The sequence below is a fragment of the Mus caroli genome, chromosome 1 (genome assembly GCF_900094665.2).
Source record: "Mus caroli chromosome 1, CAROLI_EIJ_v1.1, whole genome shotgun sequence".
NCBI classification, from domain to species: Eukaryota; Metazoa; Chordata; class Mammalia; order Rodentia; family Muridae; genus Mus; species Mus caroli.
This window is the reverse complement of record NC_034570.1, coordinates 184,793,393-184,818,533: the sequence shown is the minus strand read 5'-3', so window position 1 is coordinate 184,818,533 and position 25,141 is coordinate 184,793,393. Positions and strand designations below refer to the sequence as shown.

Genomic DNA, 25,141 nt, shown 5'->3' with positions numbered 1-25,141 from the left:
GGTTGGTGTGGTAGTGACCCACAAGTGGGAACTTAGCAAGTGGGTGGAGAGATTTCAGAGCACTGAATCAGAGTCTCCATGAGATAAAAACATGGTTGGCCATTGCCTGCCAGTGCATTGCCAGCCAGGCCACGGGGCAGATAGCTGTCAGCACAAGCATGGGAATGTGCCTAGTTCTTTTTAATATTTCCCCGCAAGAGTTAGGGTTTTACTTCTGTGAACAAATACCATGACCAAGGCAATTATTACAAAGGACAATATTTAATTGGGCTGGTTTATAGGTTCAGAGATTCAGACCATTGTTATCAAGGCAGGAGCATGGCAGAGTCCAGGCAGGCATGGGGATGGAGGAGCAGAAAGTTCTACATATGGTTCCAAAACAAACAGGAGAAGACTGGTTTTTAGGCAGCTAGGATGAGGGTCTTAAAGCCTGCACCTACAATGACACACTTCTGCCAATAAGGCCACACCTACTCCAACAACACCACACCTCCTAATAGTGTCACTCTCTGAGCCAAGCATATTCAAACCACCACACTTTCATCTCTTCCTCTTCCCTGGCTACTTTACAGTGTCCATCCTGCTGAGTTACATGGCTGAGTGTGTGCTGAAGAATGCTTGCATATATGGTAAGGGTAGAAAGCAGAAGTAAAGGCCTGGTCAGGAGAAGGGAGGGGAAAGCATACTGTATAATAAAGAATTCTGTGGAGTAGGTTACTTACTATCCAAGACTATGACTGAGATCACAAAAAAGCCAGAATTTAAAAAATATTCCACATTTATTGAATACTACTGATTATAATCTAATCTGTCATTTTGGTAAACAAATTGTGCACATAACTTTCTTCTTGTGTAATCACTGTGAACTGGTTACAGTTCCTTTTCTCCACTTGAAGTTGTATATTCATATAACTTTATTAACATAATCCTCCCCATTCAGATTTTAATGGACTATACATGGCATTCAATAAAGGTGACAATCCATAGTTTAGAGTGGGCACGAACAGACCAAAAGTGAAGAATTTTCTCATGGGGAGGGGAGTATTTTCTTTAAAATTATTATTATTATTATTATTATTATTATTATTATTATTATACCTTTTCTGGTTAGCCTCTAGTACAGGCATATATAATGCTCCAATATGGCAACCTCTGTGAATATGGAGTTGAAGAAGACCTTCACAGAGGTTCAAGCCAAAGTTATTGATACTCAACAGAAGGTGAAACTTGCAGACATACAGATTGAACTGCTAAACAGAAAGAAAAAGCATGCACAATTTATGGACATAGAGATTATGACACTGGTAGATGAGACTAACGTATGAAGGCGTAGGAAGAATGTTTATTCTACAGTCCAAGGAAGTAATTCACAACCAACTGTTAGACAAACAGAAAATAGCAGAAAAAAATTAAAGATATGGAGCAGAAAAAGGTCTAACTGGAGTGAAACGTTAAGGAAGCTGAGGGAGAGATGCTGATGGCAAGAAGGGCACAGTGGGAGCTGCTGGGAAAGTTCTTCCCTTCTGACCCCTCCCATTCTGTCCAAGCAAGAGCTGTGCAGGGCACTATCCTCCCTCTGCCCAGCAGCCCCATATCTCTATCACACTGAACCCCTTCAGGTCCCAACTGAATGTCTGCCATCCTTGCCCATGATAATCTTCTTTCCTGGGTCAAGCCAGGAGCTCTCGACAAAGGGAAGACTGGAGACAGATGGAGAAAACTGGCCAAGTCTGTCACTAGGCATGTGGATTAGACCAGGTTAGACCAATAAAAAGCTATGTCTTATTCTAAAAAAATTTTTATTATTATTTATTTTTGTTTTGTTGGTATGTATGTATATGACATGTGTATATAAACACATGTATGCCAAGTCACACACGGAGATCAGAAAAAAGAGACTTGTGTGGCAAGTGGTTGAATTATCTTACAGGTTCCAGTGTTTTAAAAAATAATATTACAGTCTTAAAAAAATTACCAAATCAATTAAAAGAATGGAGGCAATTTTAGGCAAGCTTTTCATTACATTTAAAATCCATGGTGCATTTTAATAGTTTTGAGATAGCTATTCTCTCTTAGATCTTCTAGAGATCTAGAATTGTTGGTGCACAGATTTACAAACTTGAAAAGTAAGTGAAGTACTCAGAAAATGACAGATATAATTTATGTAGTCACTAAACTGGACACGTGAAGGAACTAGCTCCAGGATAAGAATTCCGCCTAGAAATTGCCCTTCCCTCCTGGAGAATTTGGTCCTGCAGTTGTTTGTGGTTTTTTCTGTCTTCTGCAATACTCACAAAGCTGTAAATATTGTAAGACAATTTGCTTTAAGAGACCTGGGTTTAGGTGATGTGGGAAATAGAATAGTACAAATAGCTGTTCTTAGAATATTTCTTTGAAGAAGACAGAGCCCATGCTAGGGATTGAGGCACTCCAGCTCTGACCTGATCTTAGTTTTTGTTTTGGTTTACTTTGTCTTTTTGGGGGGATGCTTTTGACACAGATGAGAAGGATCTGTGTCATCTTGGGGTACTGGAGCTAGAGTTTTGCGGCTGTGAAGTGTTAAATACTAAGTAATATTAAATGTTTTAGGATTGCTATTTCTATGCTGAGCCTTCAATTATCTTCATTGTAAACACCATTTTAATGCTGACTATGAATGATTTAAATTTATGAGTAGGAAGTCTTTTTATAGAACCTGCCTTTATGCCTGACATCCTTGAATGAAAAACTGTCCTGAGATAGGCCCTTTAAGGGCAACTGGACAAACTGACTTCACGGTAGTCCACTAGCTTTGGACACATTAAAACCACTCTGAAAAAACAACTACAACTGAAAATGAGTTCTAGCCATTGAGGTGCAAGGTCAGTCCATGACCAGGCAGTAACAGAAGCTGGTGTTAGCTCACCAGGGCTACAGTATTGTGTGTCACACCTTCATATACATGGTGGACAGCAGAGGATGACTTAATGTTAACAAAATGGGGATATGCCCTTCAGACAAGCTATGGTATTGAACACAATGCACAGTGTTTCCACTCAGACCTTGGCACTGTACTGTCCTTTCATTTCAGGGGAGGAGAGGGGGAGTGAGAGATAAATGCACAGGAATACAAATACAAAAAAGCACTACGAGTTGCTGAGTACTGGGTAGAAAATCTCAAGAATTATTTCTTTGAGCCTGTTGAGGTGGTATATACCTAAAATCCCAGTACTCCCTGGATTAAGAATCATGAGTTTCAGGCCAGACTGGGCTACATAATAAATTCTTCTTTTTCTTTCTTTCTTTCTTTCTTTCTTTCTTTCTTTCTTTCTTTCTTTCTTTCTTTCTTTCTTTCTTTCCTTCTTTCTTTTCTTCCTTTCTTCCTTCCTCTCTCTCTCTCTCTCTCTCTTTCTTTCTTCTGTATAACTTTTCTACAAATGTAGCATATACTGTTTGTATGTGTATATATATATATATATATATACATATATATAATTATATAAGAATATCTATATACTTATACATATATATAATTATATAAGAATATCTATATACTAACATGCTCTCATTTCCAAAATTCTGTTTAATGAGTACTAGGGTTCTTTATGTGTGTTGGATGTTCCTTCTAGACTAAGGTTCAAAGTCAGGGATACCCTGCTTCTCAGAAAATCCTTCTGGTCCTGTTTTCTAATAGAAAAGGACGAGAAACTCCTGAATACACTTGGCTGGGACAGGTTCTTGAGTCGTTCTCATCTAATGTATCTCACCAGTAAGAGAGTGAAAATGTCACACATCACTGAATTGCAGGATAAAAACAGGAAAATAAGGGTAAAGGGAGGGGCATATCACCCTCAGTTTATAGGGAGTTTGAAGATTTCTTCTCTTCAGGCTCATTACAGAACAGTGGAAGTTCTGCTTCTCAGATCCATTTTTTTTTCTTTTCACAACCCCCCAATCAGGGGCTGTCTTCACATTCTTCCCCTGGGCTGGATCTAAAAGTACTCACCATCTGACATCTTTCACTTTATTCACTTTTAATTTCTGAAGCAAATATGAACACCACTACCTATCTCAATGCTTAACGGAAAGTCTCCCTCAGAATCATCCTAAGCAGTAGCAACAAGGGCCAGGCTTCTCTCATTCACATTTCACCCTAGCACTTAATCCATGAGTGAGTGTTGTTTTTGGAAGGGCTGGTCCTGGGGAGAGAGGTGACACTAGTCTAAGAACTCGCTCTGGAAAGGAGCCTGCAGCCTCCCCAGAGGCAAGCTGTATTCTGAAGTCCTGGGGCTAGAGGGCAGTGTTCACACACTGATATGCCTGGAGCAGACAGTGTATGCACGTGTGTGATGAAGATGGCTAGACATGAATAGCTCTGGCTCCACAGTTTCCTCAGATTCATTCACAGCAACTCAGTTGCTCTTTCTGACTATCTGCTTCTTGTATAGACCCCAAAATTATTCTATACCCATGTGGCCAAATAACTGCGTTTATTTGAAGATTTAAGATTTTTTTTTATCCAGTAATCTTTATTTATATATAACAACAGTACAAATTGTGTCCTTGGCTTGCAAAATAGGAGTTTCATATTTACAATAGGTACATGATAATATATTAGATAACAAAACCCCGCTTTATTGGAACATTTTAAATACTTCATTTTCTTATTATTTCATAACACCTGTAAAAACAACAAAACCAGACAACCAGCATTGTACTTTCTTAAAAATAGATATAATACAGATTCCAGTGTGTCATGGGGAAAGGTCTGAGTAGGAGAGGATGAGGAGAGGCAACTTGGCTCAAGGCCTTCATGTGCCTGCATAAAGAGCTTGTCCCTTTCTCTCCCATACATTCAGGAACTTTGGTCCTGTTTGGTGGGGACCACACTTCTTTACGCGTGGATGTCAAAATGGAGACCAAGCATGTCAAAATGATGACCTTGACTGAGTCTCAAAGAAGCTTCTTACTGCCTTCTCTGTGTTCCTAGGGAAGAGGCAGGGAGGAGGCAGCTCAGTCTGGGGAGATGGTATGGGAGAGGAGAGTGAGTTGTGAGCCTGTGCAAGGCAGGAGACTCTCTAGTTTGTTTATTGTGTTGAGGCCTGTCTGACAGGCATTGGCCTTGCTTGTCTCTTGTAACATTCCCTAGACTAGCTAGAAAGTACCAAGAGAAATTTTACTCTTTATTATAAGTGTCACTGGGCCTTAGATACTAAATCTTCACTCTAGGGAATGAGTAGAAAAGATAGAGAGAAGGAAAAGAGATGTGGAGTATGAAACAGATGCCACTATTCTACAAGCACATTCCTAAGACAAGGCATCAGGAGGACCTGACCACCTCTTCCAGCCTTCTTCCCACTATAAGATCTGCCCCATGCCCTAGGTCCCTGAAGCCACTTTGCATTTCCTCACCCTCCTGGCCCTCTGTATCTCAATTCTTAACTGTCTGTGTCGAGGATTCAGGGCTCTTAGCTGTGACACAGTGTGGTTGGAAAGGGTCTTTTTTGAGTAACTGCCAGCTTAGTATTGCCAGGCAGCAGGTGAGATTACAGATTTGGCAGTTGTGCAGTATCTGAGAACTCAATAGCTAGAGGCTTCCAGCAGTCTCTGCTTGTTGTATCAGACGACTGCTAGCAGCCACCTCTGCTTTTATCTCATGTGCAGCAGGCCCAGGGGCCTTAACTGCTAATTTCTATTTTCATCCTGGTGGAACTGAAGGAAGGTCAGGAGCATAAAGCAGCAAGGTTGTGCTGACTAAATAGGTGGTAGCAGTGTGTGTGTGTGTGGGTCAGCCTTCTTCCTTAATGACACCCCATTTTCTATGCACCTAGTGCTTTCTGCTGGGGAGGGTGGGGAAACCATCCTGCTGCTGTATTGGTGGTAGGTCTAGCAGCTTGGAGAACCTGCATTTGCTGAAAGAAGGACCTTTGTGGTCTTATTCACCCTGGTCTGTAGGACCTTTAAGAACTTGGCAGCCGATTACTACTTAGGATTCTTCTCCAAATGAATGAGTGAAGGACACAGTTCCCTCTTTCGGTATGATCACAGTGTGCCCATGAGTTCAATGACTGCACTCTATAAAGAAAGAGGGATCAGAAGTAATTTTGAGATTCAAACCACAGAAAGAGGTAGAACATCAGACACAGAAGTGCCTGATCCACACAGAAGGCAAGAGGTGTTGTCCAGTTGAGGGATAAATCTTAACACAGTCCTCTAGAACTCTGTCTTGCCAAACCCTCTGCAGTCCTATTCCTTTCCTAGAGAATTGCCTTTTGTGTAGATCAATGAAATAAAGCTAGGTAGGTTTAAGAGAGATTTCATGACTCCCCAGAGATAAATGGCTTTTGGAGGGGAAGGGTGGTAGCTTTAACATTTTTTTTTTCTTTTTAAACAAAAGGCCAAAATATCTTCAAGTTGGATAACAGCAAGAACAGTGACCAATCAACTTTCTCTCCTCTCCACCAGGGAGTAGACTAACAGTGACTAGTAAACTAAAGCAAAGAACTGGTGGAATGATAGGTAGAAAGCTAAAATGAGAGCAAGACTCTACAATAACTCACCCTCCTGGCATGGCATGGCCTCTCTCTAGCTGAATTTTCCTCCTTAGTTTTTCTTTAATTGTGCCCCTTGGCCACTCTTCTTTTTCAGCCCAAGTTGCCCAACTCATGGAATCCTTAGCAAAGTGTCTAGACCATCTTTCAGGTTGGCCCTGCTCCCTTCATCTACATTCTTTGATTTGCTCTCTTCCCATCATTCTCTCCATACTCTCAAACATCTTCAGTGAAGCATGCCAGAGGCAGTGAACGGGTACCATAAGTGGCTGCTGGGATATACCAGGTAGGCACACTGAAAAGGGTGTGGGTAAGATGCTATTGAAAGGGATGTAAAACATTTTCTTTTTTACTTCTTGATGAAATGGCACTCTGGACATCAGCCTGAGCAGTAGCAGCTGCTCAGAAAGTCTTTAACGGTGCTGAGATGGGAAAAAAAAAAAAAAAAAAAAAAAAAAAAAAGGTGAGCCAGAGTTATCCTGTCTTCTGTTCCTATTCTTGTTTTGACTATAACATTTCTTTCATTTTCATAAATTACAGGTTCTAAGATGATAAGCTTTGGGTGATATGAGGAGCAAACACTTTGGCTTGGTGTGAAAGGCCAGTCATTAGTTTTTTTTTTTCCAGGATATTAATATGGCCCCGAAAAACTTTAACATGAGTAGATTATCAGAAGAAAAGTGGCCTTGACATGGCTGGTTGTGAATCATCATAAAATCAGCAAGTTTCCTGAGTATTTTGCTGAATGCTTTTCTCTCTCCACTCGTCAGTTGCATTCAGGCAAGAAACAAGCTGAACAGCCCAGACAGCTTCAGCTGTGTGTGAGACAGCCATCTGAAGATATATACATTCCATGGAAGCCACCTTCTTGGCTTTTCTTCTTTGCCCTGTGCAGACAGTCAGATCTGGTGAGCAGAATCTCAGATACTGGAATCAACTGGAAAAATCAGCTGAGGCCTGAGTTAATTGTGAAGGAAGTAATCCAGGGCCAGTCTCTGTTGGGATAGTTAGCCCCATTTCCCAGCCCCATTTTCCAGTCTGGCATTCCTGACCCCTTAAAAAACAGAAGATTTATGCCTTCTTAGGGGACATATGTTTACCATTCCCTCATGCCCACCCTTTGTCATCCTCTTGTCCTCCTCCCTAGAGACAGATGCTAATTGCAAAGCTGTTGGAGTTGGCTGCTAGGGGTCATCCCAAGGCAGGAGGACTAAATTCCCTGAGGGCTTAACAGTTGAATTTCTTGTCCTGCTACAACAGAGCTTGCCTCTGGGCCCAAGGATGGAGCCTTGGCCTCTGCTTGGAAGCTATACTCAGGAAGGCTGGCCATCTATGGCATTAGGTATCAGGAGACAGAGGGACGGACAGGTGCCTTCTCAGACGTAATACACTTTCACATCCATGGTTTCATGACAGACAGAGATGATGGTCATTTCTACTGAGGCAAATGCAGTATGCCCAGTTGGTCAGGGGCTTCTGGTTATGAGTGAAGGTTGGCCTCCCCTCTCCAGGCACAAGAGAAAAGAAAATATAATAATAAATACTGCTGCTTTTTAAACCTACACTCTTCAAGTATTGCTTACTGTAAACAGTGTTTGAGTTTGTTTTCTTTTTAATTGCCGTAAACTAGTGGATGGTTGAGTAGAATTCAAAGTCAAACACCCATGTTCCCCATTCAGCTCAGACCTAGGAGGCCTGGTCTGTGCAGTCCCCAGGTGCCTGGCTTGTGGGTCTCTTTTCAGAGTCCTTAAGAAGGAGGTGGCTGTTCTATGAAAGCCTCATCTCTTCAGTTTCTGATATCAATTCTAGGGAAACCAAAAGGAAAAGTACCAAGGACCAACTTCTCATTTGTTGAGGCTTGGGATTAAGTGAAACAAAGAAAAGGTGTTCTCACAGGTCCTTGTTGGGTACTTCCTCCTCTTAGGAGATGAGGATACACAAGGGCACAGCACGGAAGGCAGTTTCCTATTAGCAGGTGGATCTGGTCAGCTTCTGCAATTTCCACAAAGGCCTGCAGTTCTCAGTTGCATCTGGCTGTGGTGGGATTCAGGTCTTCCTGGCTTATTTGCCAAATGGTTAGTATGAACTTCTGCTCCTTCCTGCCTCTCCTCCTTCCTCTCAGTTCAAGGGAGAGGAGAGCATTTCCGTACTGGTTCTACTCAGCGTCTCTCAGGTATTTTTCTGACATTGAGAAAGAGATGTTACAGAGGAAGGGGAAATATTACTAAAAAGGGAATAGAAATCAAATTAAACAAAAGTTGGACGGGATGGACAGGGAGGATTTATGTTTTTGTTTTATTTCTGTTTTTTCCCTTTTTCTTAAAAAATTAAATAAAGTTCTCATTATTTTCCAATATACATCAAATGAATTTTCATGCAAAGCAGCAGTCACAGAGGCAGAACCATCTGGCTCAAGCCTCTCAGCTTAAAGGGCCACCTTCTCCTTGCCCGTAGTGTCCTGAGCTCACACTGTGATGGGTGGTGTTCACTGTTCTTCTGGAAGGAACTGGCTGTGATGAAACATGGCTGCCATTGACAGAGGAGCCTTTCCTTCTTCGGTCAGTGAGGTTTTAGAGGACAGCCAGCTCTGGGGCCTGATACCCTTCACTCATCCCATCTTTCCTTTTGAGATGCCAGTGTGATAGCTTATATGAGTCTCTCTTCCAAGAACAAGATATCTTCCTTTCAGCTCTCTATGGACATGGCGTTGATGAGATGCTCCACCTTGTAGGCCAGTCGTTGCCGTCGGGCCTGTTCATCCTGCTCTAGTGCCCCGATGAGCTGAAGGGCAAAACAAAGGCAGGTAACTCAAGATTCAGCTTCAAAGGCTCAACTTTCTGGAGTCATCAACCCAGCATCTGTCCCTCTACCTTTTTAATCTGCCTTTATGAATGTAATGTTAAATAGCTGGCATGATTCAGTGAATAGATTTATGCATAGTTATGCTTTACTTAACAGTGAGGATGCTTTCAGAGAAAAGAGTCCTTACATGGTTTTGTCATCAGGAAATCACCTGAGAGTACTCACATGCAAGAGACTGAATCAAGTACAAGAGAACACATATGAAATGTATGGCTCTGTTTTTATAAGTAGGAGCATGCTCTAAAATACTAACGAAAGCATAACATAGCATAGTAAACATAGTTTATGCACTAGTTACATAGTTATTTACTATTAAGAGCACAGACTATACTTAGTCTTGTAAGCCATATAACTAGCAGTTTGGTGGGCTCATTTGCACTGCATGGCCATATAATCATGAGAACTATGAGGTACAGATGACTCTGGGGTCACACAGGAATTTTTCAGCTGCATTTACTCTGGTGGGACCACTGCCATAAGGGTGGCATGCCACAAAATCATGATGTAGACCACACATCTACAAACATGCGCAGGGATATATGCACGTGCATAGAGCTCTCATATGCTTAAAGCATATGTTAGAGTTACTTAAGTGTGGAATACTATTTTCTGTTGTTGTTGCTGTTTCTTTCTTTAGGCTCAGCGCTAATGCAAGGCCTGTCACCTTCCTTGTTAACTTTTGTTCACATCAAAGTCCAGCAGTCTATCTCAATCTGACTGGATCTGCCCAAGTGTAAACTGATAATTCTATTCATTGCTTAAGAAAGAATAAAATTAATCATGCAATACTTGAGTAAGAGAAGACAGGGAAGAGTTCAATGAATCAGGAGAGGTTGGGCTGTTTTATAAAGAAAAGATGATTTGGGGCTCATGACTTTGACTATAGATTGCGATTTTTTAAAAAGTGACTGCTACTTCTGTTTTTTCGGGCCTAGATTAAGTTGCAGGTTGGTATCAGCCCTTGAGACCTTGTCTTACCTCCTCACTGTACTTGCTGACATAGGAGTAGATCTCGTTGAGGGCGCTCAGCATATTGAACTCTGTGGCATGCAGGCGGGACTGCTCCGCGAGGTAGGCATTCATATCTTGGTCACTAATGGCTGGGAGCTTGGCAATATCTGCATAGTATCTGCCATGGACAGGACAAGCCTATGATGGGGGTTCAGCAAACATTCACCAATACCCACCCTGGTCCAGGTCCCTTGGGAGAATAAAGCCATGGGTCCAAACTGTTCCTGCCTTCCATCTCTTCTCTGATGTAGCCTCTGCTTCAAGCTGAGGTGTGAGTCTAAGGTGCAGTCCAAATTTTTGAAGGACACTCCAGTCAGCTAAGACTGAGTCCTATGCTGGGTCCTGAGTAGTCAAAACCCCAGACTCAGGCAACACTCCTTGTGTTCATATTTCAGCTCTTTTACCTCGTAGCTTGTGAGCTTTGGCAAGTTACATAGCTTTTCTGTGCCTCCATTCATTCGCTAGTAAAATAGGGATAATCATAGCAGCTATTTTACAACTGTCCATTTGAATATTTCAGTGAAATAATACATATAAGATCCTTATCACAATAATGCTTACATGACCAGTAAATGTTAATTAGGATGATAATTATCAGACCTCACCAAGTCCCCTTCCTTCCCACAACATAGGGGGTATAAGGTCCAGCTCTTCAGTGGCCACTGATGCTCACAGTGGGTGTCTTGAGGGAATTACTGACCTTTCTACCCAGTTCTTATAACTGGGGATATCCTTGGCATAGAGCAGCTTGTTGGAAGGTGAGTCCTTGCCTAGTCGGTGCTCTGATGTGGAGCAGGAGTCCATAAAGGTCTGGGCTACCACAGAGAGGCAGGCATCTGTGATGCTGCCCTTGTGGATGTCAAATACAAATTGAGGGTTCTTGATGACATTCACCCAGAAACGAAGTGGAAGGCTGTAGGAAAAAGTAGAGTACCCTGAAGAATGTACTTTGACATTGCCCCTTCCCAATACTTTCCCCTTACTACTGAATGGTAGAGCAGATATTCCATTCTAAAAGAGAAGAGAATGAACTCAGAAACTGGTCCAACAGGAGCTAGTTGCTCATCTTATGTTGTTCCCAGATGCAGGACAAAGCAGAGTGGTTTTGGTCTTCTCATACCAAGGCATTTCCTCTGCTCCCTAACAGCTGAGGGTTGGGTGTGTCTCGGCTTTGCCCCTTCTTGATAGGCTTTTCCAGAGGCCTCAGTGCCCAAGGGGAAGGTCAACTACAGAAAACAGCACAATTTCCTCAAGGCTAAGACAAACCCATCCAGTTCCTAGAGTCTCTCACAGAGGTCATGGCCATTGTATAAAAGGATGAAATGGTCAGTCAGTCCTAAGTACTGCCTCAGTGGGCACACTACCCTCTGGAGCCAGTCTGCCACTGAGCCAGTTCTCAGTACTGAGTCAGAGGACAGGTTCCTCATGGAATAATTTCTTTCAGGGGTCTCCTCCAGGGCTTTTTGTGTCTCAGCATGGCAAAGGGAAGTGAGTGACCTGTTGTTGGTATTCCAAGAGAGAATAGCCCACTGTGGCTCTGAGTTTTTCCTAAAAGAAAGACTGCTTCTGAGACTTTGGAATCTAAAGGCAGAGAGGAATAGCCTTCAATGTTCCCAATTCCAGGAGGAAGTAAGCCCATTGCTTGCCTTCAAAACAGTTTCTGTAGCTACTGTTTTGCCTCTTTCTGAAGTCTGCCTTCTCTGGCTGCCCTCCAGCCTTGACTCTTCTAATACCTGTGTGGCATGAACCCTGTCATGGGCTTCCCCTTCTAGCTCAAGTTAGTGCCCTTAGCTCTTGCTATTCTTTCTTTGAATTCTGCTGACTTCATCAACTCGGAATTTTCCAAGTGTCTTTTTAATGATAGGTATTGTAAATGTCAGTGTTTATCCCCTCCCAAGCCTCCTGTTGTAAATTTTGCTTGTCCTCCAACTTGCAACCCTTCCTTGAAACCTAGGAGGAGCTGCCTCAGCCAGCTTTGGCACAGCTTTTCTGTCCTGTCCTTCTCTGACAGAGCTGGCTGGACATGTCTAAGCTCTTTTCCTTGGACATTTGCTATGTGAGGTGTAAGCCACATGACTCAGCTTTATCACACTATCACAATGTGGGAGGGGGTGCATTGCTGTTGCTTGAGTCTAGCCAGAAGGCACAAAGAAGCAAACAACCTTTAACTTTCTCCTAATTTTAACCAAACAGCTAGTCCCAGTACTGGGCTCAACATCCTGCAAAGCTGAGGAGACACCATGGGTCTGTTTTGGTAGGGGCTTACTGAGTATTCTTCATCTACTGCCACTGAACCATATCACTCCACTGTGACCAAAAATTGCAGATGAGGAGGCCCACATCATCAAAAGAATGAAAGTCTATTCCAAGGCCCCATTGGCTCTCTCAAAGTATTTTGCTGGTTGCTAGGACTTTTGATTTCCAAATGACAGCCTGAACCCATCTGTGTCAGCTCTGTTTTCTGGGGATTGCTGACTCCAGACAGCTGTGTGGGCTTCCTGCCCAATCCAAATGTTTCTCTCCTTTGTGCTCAGTCCTAGAGGAAGCCTTTTGACTCTGGCTCTTAGCTAAGTCTCATCTGGTCTATAAGCTAGTCCTTAGCATGGTCTGTAGTCCAGTCTTAAAACCTGGGAGGGAAAAGCTTCATGCTAGGCACTATCAGAAGCTGCTTCTCCCACTACTAATCTGGATGTAGAAGAGACCTGAACAAAAATCATTCTTTCTGTTGCTTCCTGAAAGCTATGATGCTGGGGTTAAAACTTGGCTTTAAGAGAGCAAGTCTGCAATGCAATCTCATACTTGTGGGTTTGTCAAGTCTAGCAAGTACCAGCCTCATCCCCAGAGCTGGCCATCTTTACCAAGGGTCCCAGCTCAGAAGCACATCTCTCAGAAGGGTTAATAGTGATAGACTGCAAAGCTAAGTGGATGCTCACAGTCATCTATTGCATGTAGGTTTTATATACAGCTTTGTTTATGTTCCTTAGTTTCTTCCTCTTGATAACTAGAAGATTCTACATCATAGGGAACAGTTTTATTAAAGGAAGGGTCACAATGGTGAGGCAGAGCTCAAAATGATATGCAAAGCTCAGGCTAGGCAAGGCCCACTTGTAGCAGGCAGCCTTAGGGATGATGTTGACTCTGCAGTGTCCATGTCTGTGTGTGTAGTGTGTGTCTGTGTGTCCGTGTGTGTCCGTGTGTGTGTGTGTGTGTGTGTGTGTATGTGTGCTGTGTTCCAGGAGCCAGATAACCTAGCCCCCATCTCTACTTCTCATCTCTAGCTTCTGCTGGTCCCCAACCCCCAAAATGCTGGGCCTCCTCAGGTGACATTCCCATTGAGCTCCCCCAGGGTTACCAGTTGCTTTTCCAGGTGTGCCGCACATCTGTGTCGTGGATACTGTGTCTGTCTGCCTGCTCATCCAGGAAATCAAACATGTACTTGATGGCTAGGGGGAGAGCACTACCCCGGTGCACAGTGCTGAACAAGGTCTCAAACAAATCATCCACAAATTTCTGCAGGGTGCCCTGTGGGAGAAAGTGGGGTGGGGGACAATGAAATGGTTAGTGGGTGCCAGAGGGCAGCAGAAGGCATGCCAGATGGGGCCTTGGACCCATCTTACCTTGGAAATTTGTCTGAAATGCAAGAGTGTATAGGTAGAGGGGCAGGAGTGAGGTAGATACTGGGTGGGATGTGGAGTTGGGAGAGATTGACACGTCTGGGAATCCATAGAAAGATCTCTCTTCTAATCTGTGGCAGTGTGCCCTGAAGGTATGAGCTCAGGACATTTGATGGGAAGATAGGAAGTGAATGTCCTAAAATAAATGAGAGGACTCAAACTGGCAGCAGAGTCTATAGAGGGTGCTCAGGGAGTCTGACCCCTGGTGGAGCTTGGAGGGTAGGGTGGGGTCTGAAACAAAGCATGAACAGCTTTATGGTGTTAGCAGCATAGGCTTCAAGTTTATCTTCAGGAGAACCCAGGTACAGCCATGATCCACAGACTTCATGGGTTCTAGTGACAGCAACAAACCTAGACCTGGGTCCCAGTTAACAGGCACAAGACAGACTTTGGGGACTAGAACTCCTGACTTTCTCAGATGCTTTTTGGTGGTCTCTTATTGATATGCTAGGCATATTTGACAAAACAAAGATGAAGATATGAGTCTGATAGACTACTTATGGACCATTCTGGGAGAAAGTCTGAGAGCTTTAAGCCACTAGATTAGAGTTCCTATAGCATTGCAGTGGGATCAGTGGGGAAAGACTTTGGGATCCAGCCTCCTTTCTAAGTTATAGCATCCCTGAAGGCTTATTTTGTTCTCTCCTGGGAAAGCTAAATGATGCTGCCTTTATCATCTCACCGCCTAAGACACAGTGGGTCAGGAGGGTTTTTTCTTAAATTGCTGGTACACCTGGGTCTTTTTTTTTCTTCTTCTCCCACTTAACTAGAAAGCAAGTATACAGGCAGAGATAGTAGAGACAATCAGAAGCACCTGTAGAATGGATGTTTGTGCCAAAGTTTAGGGAACAGCTTGGCCTGGGTTGTGCAAGAATTACCTTGGTGGCTAGAAGCCGGGTCAAGTAGATCTCAGACACCATTTTGCTGCCCCGGTCACCCTCCTTCTGGTCACCATGGTCATGATTCTTCACTAGATGCCAAACCTTGACACCACTCTCCAAGTCTGGGGTGATCATGGGGACCCGGGACCGGAGGCTGTCTGGGCTGCCCGTGTACCTGAAGGAAGAGTCTGGAAGAGGGTAGGGAAAACCAGAGTGAGATGGGTCAACCTCCTGCTTGAAGCATCCTTCAGCAATGCTACCTGCCTGCTGTATCGATTCAGAATAAACCTGCTTTACCTTGAAAGGACTCTTGGGACTACATATTTGGTGAATAGTTTATGGATCCTTGGTTGGAAAGAGGAAATTAAAATTTCTAGAAAAAAGATTTAGAAATTTTAAAATTTCTAAAGTCTAGATAGTGTCAGGCAGTGGTGGCTCATTCCTTTAATCCCAGCACCTAGGAGACAGTGCAGGCAGATTTCTGTGAGTTAGAGGCCAGCCTGGACTACAGAGCTTGTTCTAGGACAGTCACAGCTACACATATAACCCATGTCTTAGGAAAAAAAAATGTCTAAACAGTAATGGTTCAAGTTGTAATGATTCTCTTTGGAGTTAGTTGGCACTTCATTTGAGGTCCTAGAATATATTTTCTGAGCCCTTTTTGGAACTACTGCCTTAAGCCCTGTAGTTTCTTTCAGGTGGATAGTTTAGTGCCTGCCTTTGAGTGAATATGGAACCAAAACTGACAAAGTGAGACTGAAGCTTGCTACTCAGAGGAGGCTGGGAATGGAAGTGAAGGAATGATCAATTTTGTGTCCCAAACTAAGACACTTTTAACAAAAAAGTTTATAATTACAAATTCAAGCAGAAGCACAGCTATAAAGTGGGATAGGAGAACCTCCAATCAGGGTACACACCTGCTACACTCACTCTTTTACCTGCTGCCTCTTCTCAAAGGAGACAAATGGCTCTTAAGACTCCTCAGAAAGGGGACAGATAAGCCAGTACCTTTGTATGGCAGCAGCAGGGCTTTCCCTAAGGATGGTCCCTGAGGTAGTCCCTGAGGATCACAGAAGCCTAGACCTTGAGCTTCTTAATTGCATTCTGGCTGCTTACCATATCTGCTAATGGATGTCCGAGAGATGCTGGCAGAGGCAGGGATGTTGTAGGAGGAGGTCTGCTTAGGGACCAGAGCCACCACGGATCTGTCTGACACCTAAGGAGGGCACAAAAAGACGACATGGGAGAACTGAGGTGTCTTGAGAAGTTAAGTACTTCTAGGGAGTATGGGGAAGTTCAGAAATATTACAACCAACCATTATTGCCTTTCATATCTCTGGATCACCTGACATGTAGCCAATCTCAAATAAGCATACAAGTTTAGACACACACACACACACACACACACAGAGAGAGAGAGAGAGAGAGAGAGAGAGAGAGAGAGAGAGAGAGAGAGAGAGANAGAGAGAGAGAGAGAGAGAGAGAGAGAGAGAGAGAGAGAGAGAGAGAGAGAGGATTTCAGAAAGTTAGTATGAATGGAAGAATATAAATGATGTCATTAATAAATCTGACATTGATTATGCACTTAAACTAATTCTTTTAAGATGAGCTAAATAAAGTATATTGTTAACATTATTTCAAGAGCCTGTTTCTGTATTTTTAATGGGACTAGTGAAAAATTTAGAATGACACACTTTATTTCTACTGGGCAGAAGTGTTAAACTCAGCCTCCCATCAATCTTGTGTTATGGATGACTATTTCCATCTTACAGATGAAAGAATAGAAGCAGGAGTAGGTTAAGTTACTGCTTCAGGGCCTCATCATTATTGTACTAAGGAGTTGATATTTTTCTTCAGACCGGACATCTCCAGAGCACACATTCTCTTCATTCTATTTCTTTATTTGGGATTTTATTACAAGTCACATCGGTGTGAGCCTCATCTTTTCCTTTGGCTCCAATTCTCTCCTGGCCTGTTGTATTATGCGTTGGCCACCTTGAGTCGTTTCACCAAAAGTGCATCTGCCCTTGGGGAATTAGGAGAAAGATGGCACAGTGCCCTGTCCTCTGAGAAGATGCCAGGCCTAGCACCCGACAGTTAAGGGAGGGCCAATGAATAAGGAGCCATAGAGAAGACATTTGGGGCCATCTTGATTTAAGATTGCTCTCCATCTAATAAAAACGGAGAATCCCCAGAATTGTGGTGATCCAATTAAACCCCTAACGCAGAGGGAATAAAACAGCTATAATAATGTTATGGGCCATAAAACATTCCTATTAAACCATTTTTTATTTTAACAATTTTTATGAACTTTGTAAGTTTGATTTATAGCTGCACCAGCCATAAAACCATCTTTCTGGGTCTTAAATTGTCAGTTCTTCTCTCCCACCAAAAAAGAATTAAATGTTGAGAAGTCAAACTATAAATGAACATTAGTGCTAACGAGATTCCCTGATAGCCAGCTTTAGTGATGGTGTTTAATTTTACCCTCCCTATAAATCTATAGGAGCCCAGGCAGTTTTTTTACCCATTTCTTTGTTAATTAAGATGATTTTCTTCTGCAGGGGCTCCAACAGCCTTTGACTCCAGGGAAGATAGCAAGAGGACAGAGTAGGTAAAGCTCTTGAGTTCTGAGCCCCATGCAGACATTATTGTTTCAAGGGGGTACCAGTGTTCTGCTGTAGAATCTCTGGATTTGCCAAGCTATGTGTACCAACAGCTCTTAGTCTATGATTGAGGAGGTGTGAGGGGCATTAGCCCTATCTCTCAAGAATTCTTGCCACCCACAACCTAGAAATGCTACTCTGAAAACCTGGTGAGGGTGGAGTTTATCCTCCCAACAACGACAATGACATTATGTATGGTTGTCATCTTTAAGGAAATTCACAAGATAACTAATGTGACAAATTCCAAGCAGTTACAAAGCTACCTCTCTTAGTGTGTTTGTCTGTCTCTGTCTCTTATTCTCTCTCTCTCTCTTTCTCTCTCTCTCTCTCTCTCTCTCTCTCTCTCTCTCTCTCTCTCTCTCTCTCTCTCTCTCTCTCTCTGTCTCCCCACCCTACCCCAACCCTGTTTTTTTTCTCCCTCTTTTTCAGTGAATAGGTGGTATAAACCCATGCTTAAAATAGCTGCCTGGATCAGACCTTAACTCTATCACCACGTACCACCTCTCTGGGCCTTGGTTGTCTCATTTGTCACTGGGGATAATAAACGTGTCTGGTAATTATTGTTGTGATTATTAAAGAAATTAAGACACATAAAGGCTGAGTAAAGTACCTAGTACCCTATGAGCACTCAGCATGTGTTAGTACTCTTGTTGCCATTTTGAATAATAATACCATCGTCATCATCTCTCAAAGGAAGGAAGACTTCCTGCTGCCTCTGTCACTCAGAACTAGGGAGTGGGAAGTGCCTTGCACTCAGTAAAGCTCAGTAAATATTTGACAAATGAATGAATATATAAATGATTAATGACACGAGGGAATTGGAAGTGTTTTGTAAGAGAGTCACGATAAGAAAGCGGTAGTCTATTCTTATTGGAATACACAGGTTTGGTAACAGAAATAAGCCATAAGGTATCAAAGATGGATAGAAGCAAAGTTCCTGCTCTTCAGGAACAAGATTTGGTGGCACAGATTTGGTCTCTTTCAGGCTTTCTCATTCACCTCTAATTGGTTCATTTCATTGTCTGGATGTACTCACCATGTGAAGATGTGTGTGTGTGTGTGTGTGTGTGTGTGTGTGTGTGTGCTTACATGAAATTAACACATAATGATTTGATTTCTTCTGCTTGTCTGTAGGTACAAATCTTGAGTTTGTACACTTGTTTCTAAATCCTTCAGCTACTTAATGCCTTCCCCATTATAGGTGTTACCCCCAGCACACAGATAAATACGTTAAGCTTGGGAGAAATTATAGAATCCCACCAGCAGACTGGGTGTTGGAACAGAAAGCATGTGTCTATACATCTGAGACTGAGATCCAGGTGTAGGATGGGGATGCACAGGGAGGAGTGCTTTGGGGGTACCCCCAGTACTCCCAGTTTTTTGGTTTCAAGGCACTTGGCCAGCTTTAGGGTCTCCCAGTGGCTGGTTATAGGTAACTCAGTCTAGTCTGTCAGCCTCTCTGCATGTCTCTCTTTATAAATCAGCCACATAGGAGGATATCATTAATCACAGTCCCATGGGTCTTACAGCCTGAGGCACTTCCTCTGGTTGGCTTAATTTTCCTCAGTGTCTCTCATTTCCAGTTCCTATTTTAGTGCTTCTCCTGAATCCCAATCTGTCTACCTTTGCTTAATCTTACAGAGACCCCTAAACTGTGAGTGATTTGCATGGGATGAAAGTAGGGTGGGGTGGATGCTTATATTCTTTTGCTGAGATTTGTATGCCTGTTCATTCCATGGTGTCTCCTAGTATTACATACATATTCCTTGTCACCTTCTATGATGAATTTGATCTACATACCTGCTGAGCCACTCCATGCAGGTAAAAAGTAAGGGCTCTTAATTTTTTCTAGTTACTGTGGATTTTAAGGGCTGAAGACAAGTCTGTACCTATTCTGTTACAAGACAGAGAGCAAGTGGCATTAGTAAGAAGCCAGATACATGAGCACAAGGCACCTTTCTGGAGCGGTCCAGGTATAAGATTTTGCAATATGTTGTTCCTTGTGTAGCTGTAGAGATACACAGGAGAGGATTGCCAAGGCAGTCTTAGAGTCCATGTTTTATAAGTTTCCCCCAATTAATCTATTGGGCAATCAAAGCTAAGCATCACTCTTTCAGACCCACGGAAGAAGAAAGTGGAGAGAGGAAAGTATGTTGGCTTTTGAGGCTTTCTAACAGAGAAAAGAGGACATTCTTGAGGATGAAGACCACAGTTCTTCACACAGTTCCATGGGTCTTACAGACTGAGGCACTTCCTCTGGCTGGCTTAATTTTCCTCAGTGTTTCTCATTTCTAGTTCCTATTTTAGTGCTTGTCCTGAATTTGTCTACCTGTGCTTAATCTTACAGAGACCCCTAAACTGTGAGTGGTTCCCATGGGATGAAAGCAGGATGGGGTGGATGCTCTCTTACCTGGTAATGCATCAGTGTGTTAAGCCGCTTCCAGTCACCCTCTATCTTGGTGGTAATGTCTTCGTCCTGCAACACCACTCTGGCAATCCGGCCTTGGCGCCACTCTGGGTGGAAAGGATGGTATGGGTAGCTGTGAGGGGGTAAGAGCAGACAGGGCCACCCAGTCTGTGTGTCCTCTAGAGACTTAAGAACTTGGTCTCCATTGGCTGATGTCAGTGGCAGAGCTTTTAGACATCCAAAGGGCAAGGGTTGGGGGAGGGAGAAAGGCAAATGTGGAAGAGCCTCATATCTGAGGGGACAAAGCCTATGGGGGAAGGTGGGGAGAATGCTTCCCATTGCCTTCATCTGACCAAGATCTAGTCATGCTTTTATGGGGACTGTGTACCAGGCAGAACTTCACATCCCTTTTCCTTAGCTATCTCATGGCCTGATAGCTGTCTTGGAAGCCATGCTCCTCTCTTGCCCTCCTAGTCCAGTGCCAGCTTTCCTACCCAGATCCATGTCCACAGCCCTTGGCCGCTGGGAGTAGGGAACATTCTTATATACAGCATCGAGGATCTTCTCCTTGACTTGAGTGATGGTGTCACAGTTTAGTACCTTCACTGGGATCTCTGGGCTATTCTCATTGTCAGGGTTGACGCAGTTCAGGATCTGTAAGTAGGGGATCAAGGGTGAGGTGGACATACTGGGGAAGTAGTGTGGGAAGAAGCTGAGACCTCAGAACCATTTTCTACGGTTTGTTCTCCTAATGAGAAAAATGTGGTTTCTTCCTCTTCTTCCTGCCATCTACTGTAGGAGCTGAATCCAAGTTGTTAATCCTTTCTCAAAAAAAAAAAAAAGGTAATCTACTTCTTATTTGGGCTGGGGGAAGGTAAGCTTAGTGTGAGGCACTTGAAAGGCTCAAGATAGATCCATGGGTGTCAAGTGCTGGCCTCACTTGTCCTCAAAGCTTCTACACTGGAGACCAGCACACTTAACTTTCTTTCCTTGCTGATTTTGCAGTCCCTAATGATGAGTGAACATGTTCTCTCTCAATGTCATCTTGGGTAAATTGAGGCACCAGCAGCTCTTTGGCTCATGGGGGGTGGGGGGAATCCCTCTTTATATACTTGATATGCCCAGATTGGTCCCTAAGCCTCTTTTTGATAAATGGCTTCATTGGCTAGAAGGTAGAGAAGGGACAGTCACAGGTGGTACAGGGTTCTTGGTCTCCTCACCAGAGTCTTATACTCGATCTGCTGCCGGATGAGCTTGTCTTCACTCAGGGAGTATCGGGCCTCACCAGTGATAGCGTCAATGGGGCCTTTCTCCATCTGCTGCTTGATTGCACAGTATAGCATGAAGAGTGGTTCCCCAGCACACTCCTGTGGGCATATCAGGTCAGAGAATATGGATCTTGCCTGGCTCTTCTTGACTGCCTCTAAAGCCCAGGACTGTTTTGCTTGGGAGCAGCCATGCCAACGAATCCCAGTTTTTGAAGAACAGGTCCCCATGCTGTTTCCAAAGCCAGGGTGTGAGGTTCACTCTAGCCCTGGTCATTCCCTCTTACCTTCAGGAACTTGTGTAGAAGAAAAGCAAACCAGTTAGTCAGCATCTTCTCGGCCACAGACTCAGTCCTGGAGAAGGCAGAGGAACCAGTTACACAGGTGGTACACTTAGGCTTGTCATGTGTGTGTAAGAAAGCATAGGGCTAAGACTGGACCCTAGCAACCCAACAGAACTCCAGCAATAATTAGAAGTGACTGGCCAGGAATGAGCTCTTTCCTATACTTAATGGGGAATTGCCTGGGTGGTCATTCCCCAAGATTTAATTTTCTGAGACTCTAGAAAGTCAAGACATTTCATTTTTGCTGCTCTGTGTGTGGTTCCACAAACTGTTGGTGACACCTGATGTGGGTTGCAGACAAATGCTTGTCCCACAGGCTGTAAAGGATGAGTTCCTTACTCCCTCAGGTCTTCTGATGATGAAGAGAATCTGCCTGTTCCTCTGTGGTTTCTGCAACTCAAGTACTCTGTAGTATATGCCAGGTACCCACCTCTCCAAACATCAATTGCCACATGTTCAAATCCAGTCTATATTATTTATTGGCTATATAACTTTGGGTAAGTCACAGTCATAATTAATTCACACTTTCAATTGTTAGAGGTGAATCGGTTGATATATTTAAAATGTGAAAGATAGCACCTGCCCCACAGTAAAACACTAGGGAAATAAGAATGTTTGGGCCTGTGATTCATATGCTCTCTAGGCTTTTAGTTGGAGAGCAGTGTTTAAGAGTTTAGCCAACAGTGGGGTCTGTTTCAGTAAGCACAACCTCTTTCCCCTCCTCCAACCCAGGCTGCAGCTATGGGAACTTGGGAAGAAACAAAGCAAAGCACTGTGACAGACCTTGTTGATGGGGATGTGAAGGGGTATTTTAACTCCCTACATGTGATGCAAATTATACCCTCTGGTTGAAGTAAAAGCCAGGGCTGCTTAGCAATAAGGGCTGGGAGAGAGTGACAAAGGTAGAAGAGATTGCAGCTTTCTCTCTGGGCCCTCCCAGCACCCTCTTCCAGCATTGTGTTTGAGATTATCTCTAATTTAAATACAACAGCTCTTAATGAGAGTTTTCAGTGCTCTTACTGGCAGGATGGGGCCTCAATGCTTATAAAACAAAGCCACCCCAAGTGTGGCCTGAAAACCCAAGACCAGTGAGCAAAGGTATAGGAAGAGCCTGAGTGGAGGTGACAGACTCAATTCCTGCTGCTCAGACCCCTAGATTTATTCTGTGCTTATTATGGTCTCAACTGAGGGTTGGTGCAGGAAGAGATATCTATGCCCTAAATCTATATCTATGCTCTCTAAAATCTATGCCCTACCAGAAAAGTGGCAACTGAGTTGGGGGTATATGCTAGCAATTCTAGGCTAGGAAGCTGGGCCCCAAATCTGCTACCCCAGCATGTCTATCAGATCTGAGCATGATGATGAGAAATTGCTTGCCTGTACTATCCAATATGGTAGCCTCAAGAACAGTGTCTGGACACTGGGATTGTGATCAGTGAGATGGAGAAAGTAAAATGTATGATTTATTTAGTCAACAGTGACACCATGCTCAGGCACACAGGTCTGGAAGCAGAGACAAGTATTTCTCTTATCTCGTTTATGAGGAAATCAAACCACAAAAAGGCAGCACCCATGGTGTGAGGTCACAGAGATAAGTGGACTGGGGTTCAGGCTGCATCCCAAGACAGGCCATGTACTTAGGTTGGGAGTCACCTGGTTTCCCAGGACCAGCAAAAGATCACACTCCATCCTGGGCTGGTATAAAGTCACAAGCAACCCTTCATGCAAGCCATTTCCAGGGGTTGAGGATAACAGGAGCCTATGTGACAAGGTCTATAACTCAACACTGCCCTTCCCCTGCTGTGGGTCAGACCTGCGGAGAAGCAGCTTGGGGTGGTTCTTGTTCTCCAGGTTCTTGTCAATGAGGTCAGAGAGTAGCTGCTTGAGGACATCAGTGGCATATTCTAGGCGACCCTGAAGGCCTGTCATGATGAGAGAGGCCACGTTCCCACGGTCTCGCATGGAGAAGCTGCGCTGTAGTTCCAGTGTACGGATGAAGGTCAGCAAGAACACCTTGTTGTTGATAAGCTGGGCGAAGAGTTTCAGGGCTTTCTCCACGTGCTGCTGTCCATTTCCCTGTACCTGAGGTATGCAGGATGACCTTCAGAGGACAGGCTCTGGATGTCCATCCAGACCCTTAGGACATGATAGTGATAATGCCTGCTCTAGGACCCTCTTTATGAGGGCTGCAGCCATTTTATCCCCCAACTGTGTTGTTGGGGGTTGTTCTGTGAGGGTTAAAGTCTTCTGGGTCCCCTCTACTTGTCTTGGTGGTGAGGTTCTGAACAGCATTGGCAACAGATGTACCTCATTTCCCAAGGGCCCAACAGGAGATGATCTATCAGCTTAATTTTCCTGTAATTTCCTCTGCCCTGACTTATTCTCTTGAATAAACAAACCAACAAATGTACAAACAAGCCCCTAGTCATTATTTTTAAGTCTATCACAAACCACTGTTCCCCACCATTTTTAAAGCAGTTATAAACTATTTGCTCTTTTCCTGCATACCCCTATCCTGCTCTCTGGACTTCCTGGGAATCCCTGGCCTGCATCATTAAAAGTCAGGCAGTACCTCCAGCTCCCGCAGAACAGGGTGGTCCTCAATGCCTGGGAACAGGACTCTCATGGCATAGGTACGGTAGTCCAGGTAAGGGATTCCTGATCGATCCAAGTCACTGGTTAGCTCATTGATGTCTGTCTGAAGCTCCGCAAAAGCTGTGAGAGTGAGTGAAGACAGGAAAGCTTAGAAGGAGTTCAAGTCAGGGGAGAGGAGAGAGGGAAAAGTTTGTCTGGAGGAGGAAGCTGGGGTAGAGGGGCAGGTTAGAGGAGTGTAATGAGGAAGGTGTCCTAGGTTTCTGCCATAGGTTGTTTACTATAGGACTTTAAGGATTGCCTAAGGTATGGTCTCCAACTTGAAGCTATTAGAAGTGGTGGGAACTTGAGAGATGGAACTTGCGGGAGATCTTAGAGAGTGGGTCTCCTTCTTTGACTTTTTGCTTGATTACACACTTTTACCACTATGTGAAGCCTTACCACAGGTCTTTCCGCAACAGGATTAACTTATCAGAGACAGAAAATTTCCAAACTCAGCCAAAGTAACTTAAAAAAAAAATGTGTATGTATGCATGTGAATAGATACATGCAAAAGTGTCTGTGACAGGTGTACTTTTGGAATCCAGAGGATAACCTTAGGTGACAGACATCTTTAGAAACACCTCCTCAGGGATGGGTTCTCATTAGCCTGGAGTTCACAAATTAGGTTAAGCTGGCTGGCCACTGAGCTGAGATCCTCTTGTCTCTGCTTTCCCTGTGCTGGAATTTTGAGCCCATGCCACAATGCCTGGCTGTTTTTTGTTGTTTGTTTGTTTTTATGTGGGTTGTAGGGATCAACCTCAGACCCTCATGCATGTGACTGAGCTATCTCCCAGCTCCTCTGTCTTTACTGGGTGACTACCTCAGTGACTTGTTATAGTGAATGGAATCTGAGTAACAAACTGTTAT

At 43.7% G+C, this 25,141-nt stretch overlaps 1 protein-coding gene and 1 pseudogene across 1 annotated transcript in view; one reads left to right on the top strand and one right to left on the bottom strand.

The window, feature by feature from the left end:
* The first annotated feature begins 1,142 nt into the window (after positions 1 to 1,142).
* LOC110296672 lies at positions 1,143 to 1,609 on the top strand (annotated as a pseudogene).
* Positions 1,610 to 4,480: 2,871 nt separating this feature from the next.
* Plxna2 (plexin A2) overlaps positions 4,481 to 25,141 on the bottom strand; it is a 194,212-nt gene continuing 173,551 nt past the window's right edge. The window contains exons 21-32 of the mRNA XM_021173227.2: positions 24,213 to 24,355; positions 23,454 to 23,722; positions 21,584 to 21,650; positions 21,252 to 21,398; positions 20,526 to 20,685; positions 20,035 to 20,138; positions 16,075 to 16,174; positions 14,956 to 15,146; positions 13,756 to 13,925; positions 11,104 to 11,316; positions 10,371 to 10,521; positions 4,481 to 9,311 (exon numbers count right to left, since the gene is read on the bottom strand). Of these exons, the coding sequence (XP_021028886.1) occupies positions 9,216 to 9,311; positions 10,371 to 10,521; positions 11,104 to 11,316; positions 13,756 to 13,925; positions 14,956 to 15,146; positions 16,075 to 16,174; positions 20,035 to 20,138; positions 20,526 to 20,685; positions 21,252 to 21,398; positions 21,584 to 21,650; positions 23,454 to 23,722; positions 24,213 to 24,355 (1,811 nt within the window). The 3' untranslated portion in view covers positions 4,481 to 9,215. The remainder of the gene's footprint in view (positions 9,312 to 10,370; positions 10,522 to 11,103; positions 11,317 to 13,755; positions 13,926 to 14,955; positions 15,147 to 16,074; positions 16,175 to 20,034; positions 20,139 to 20,525; positions 20,686 to 21,251; positions 21,399 to 21,583; positions 21,651 to 23,453; positions 23,723 to 24,212; positions 24,356 to 25,141) is intronic.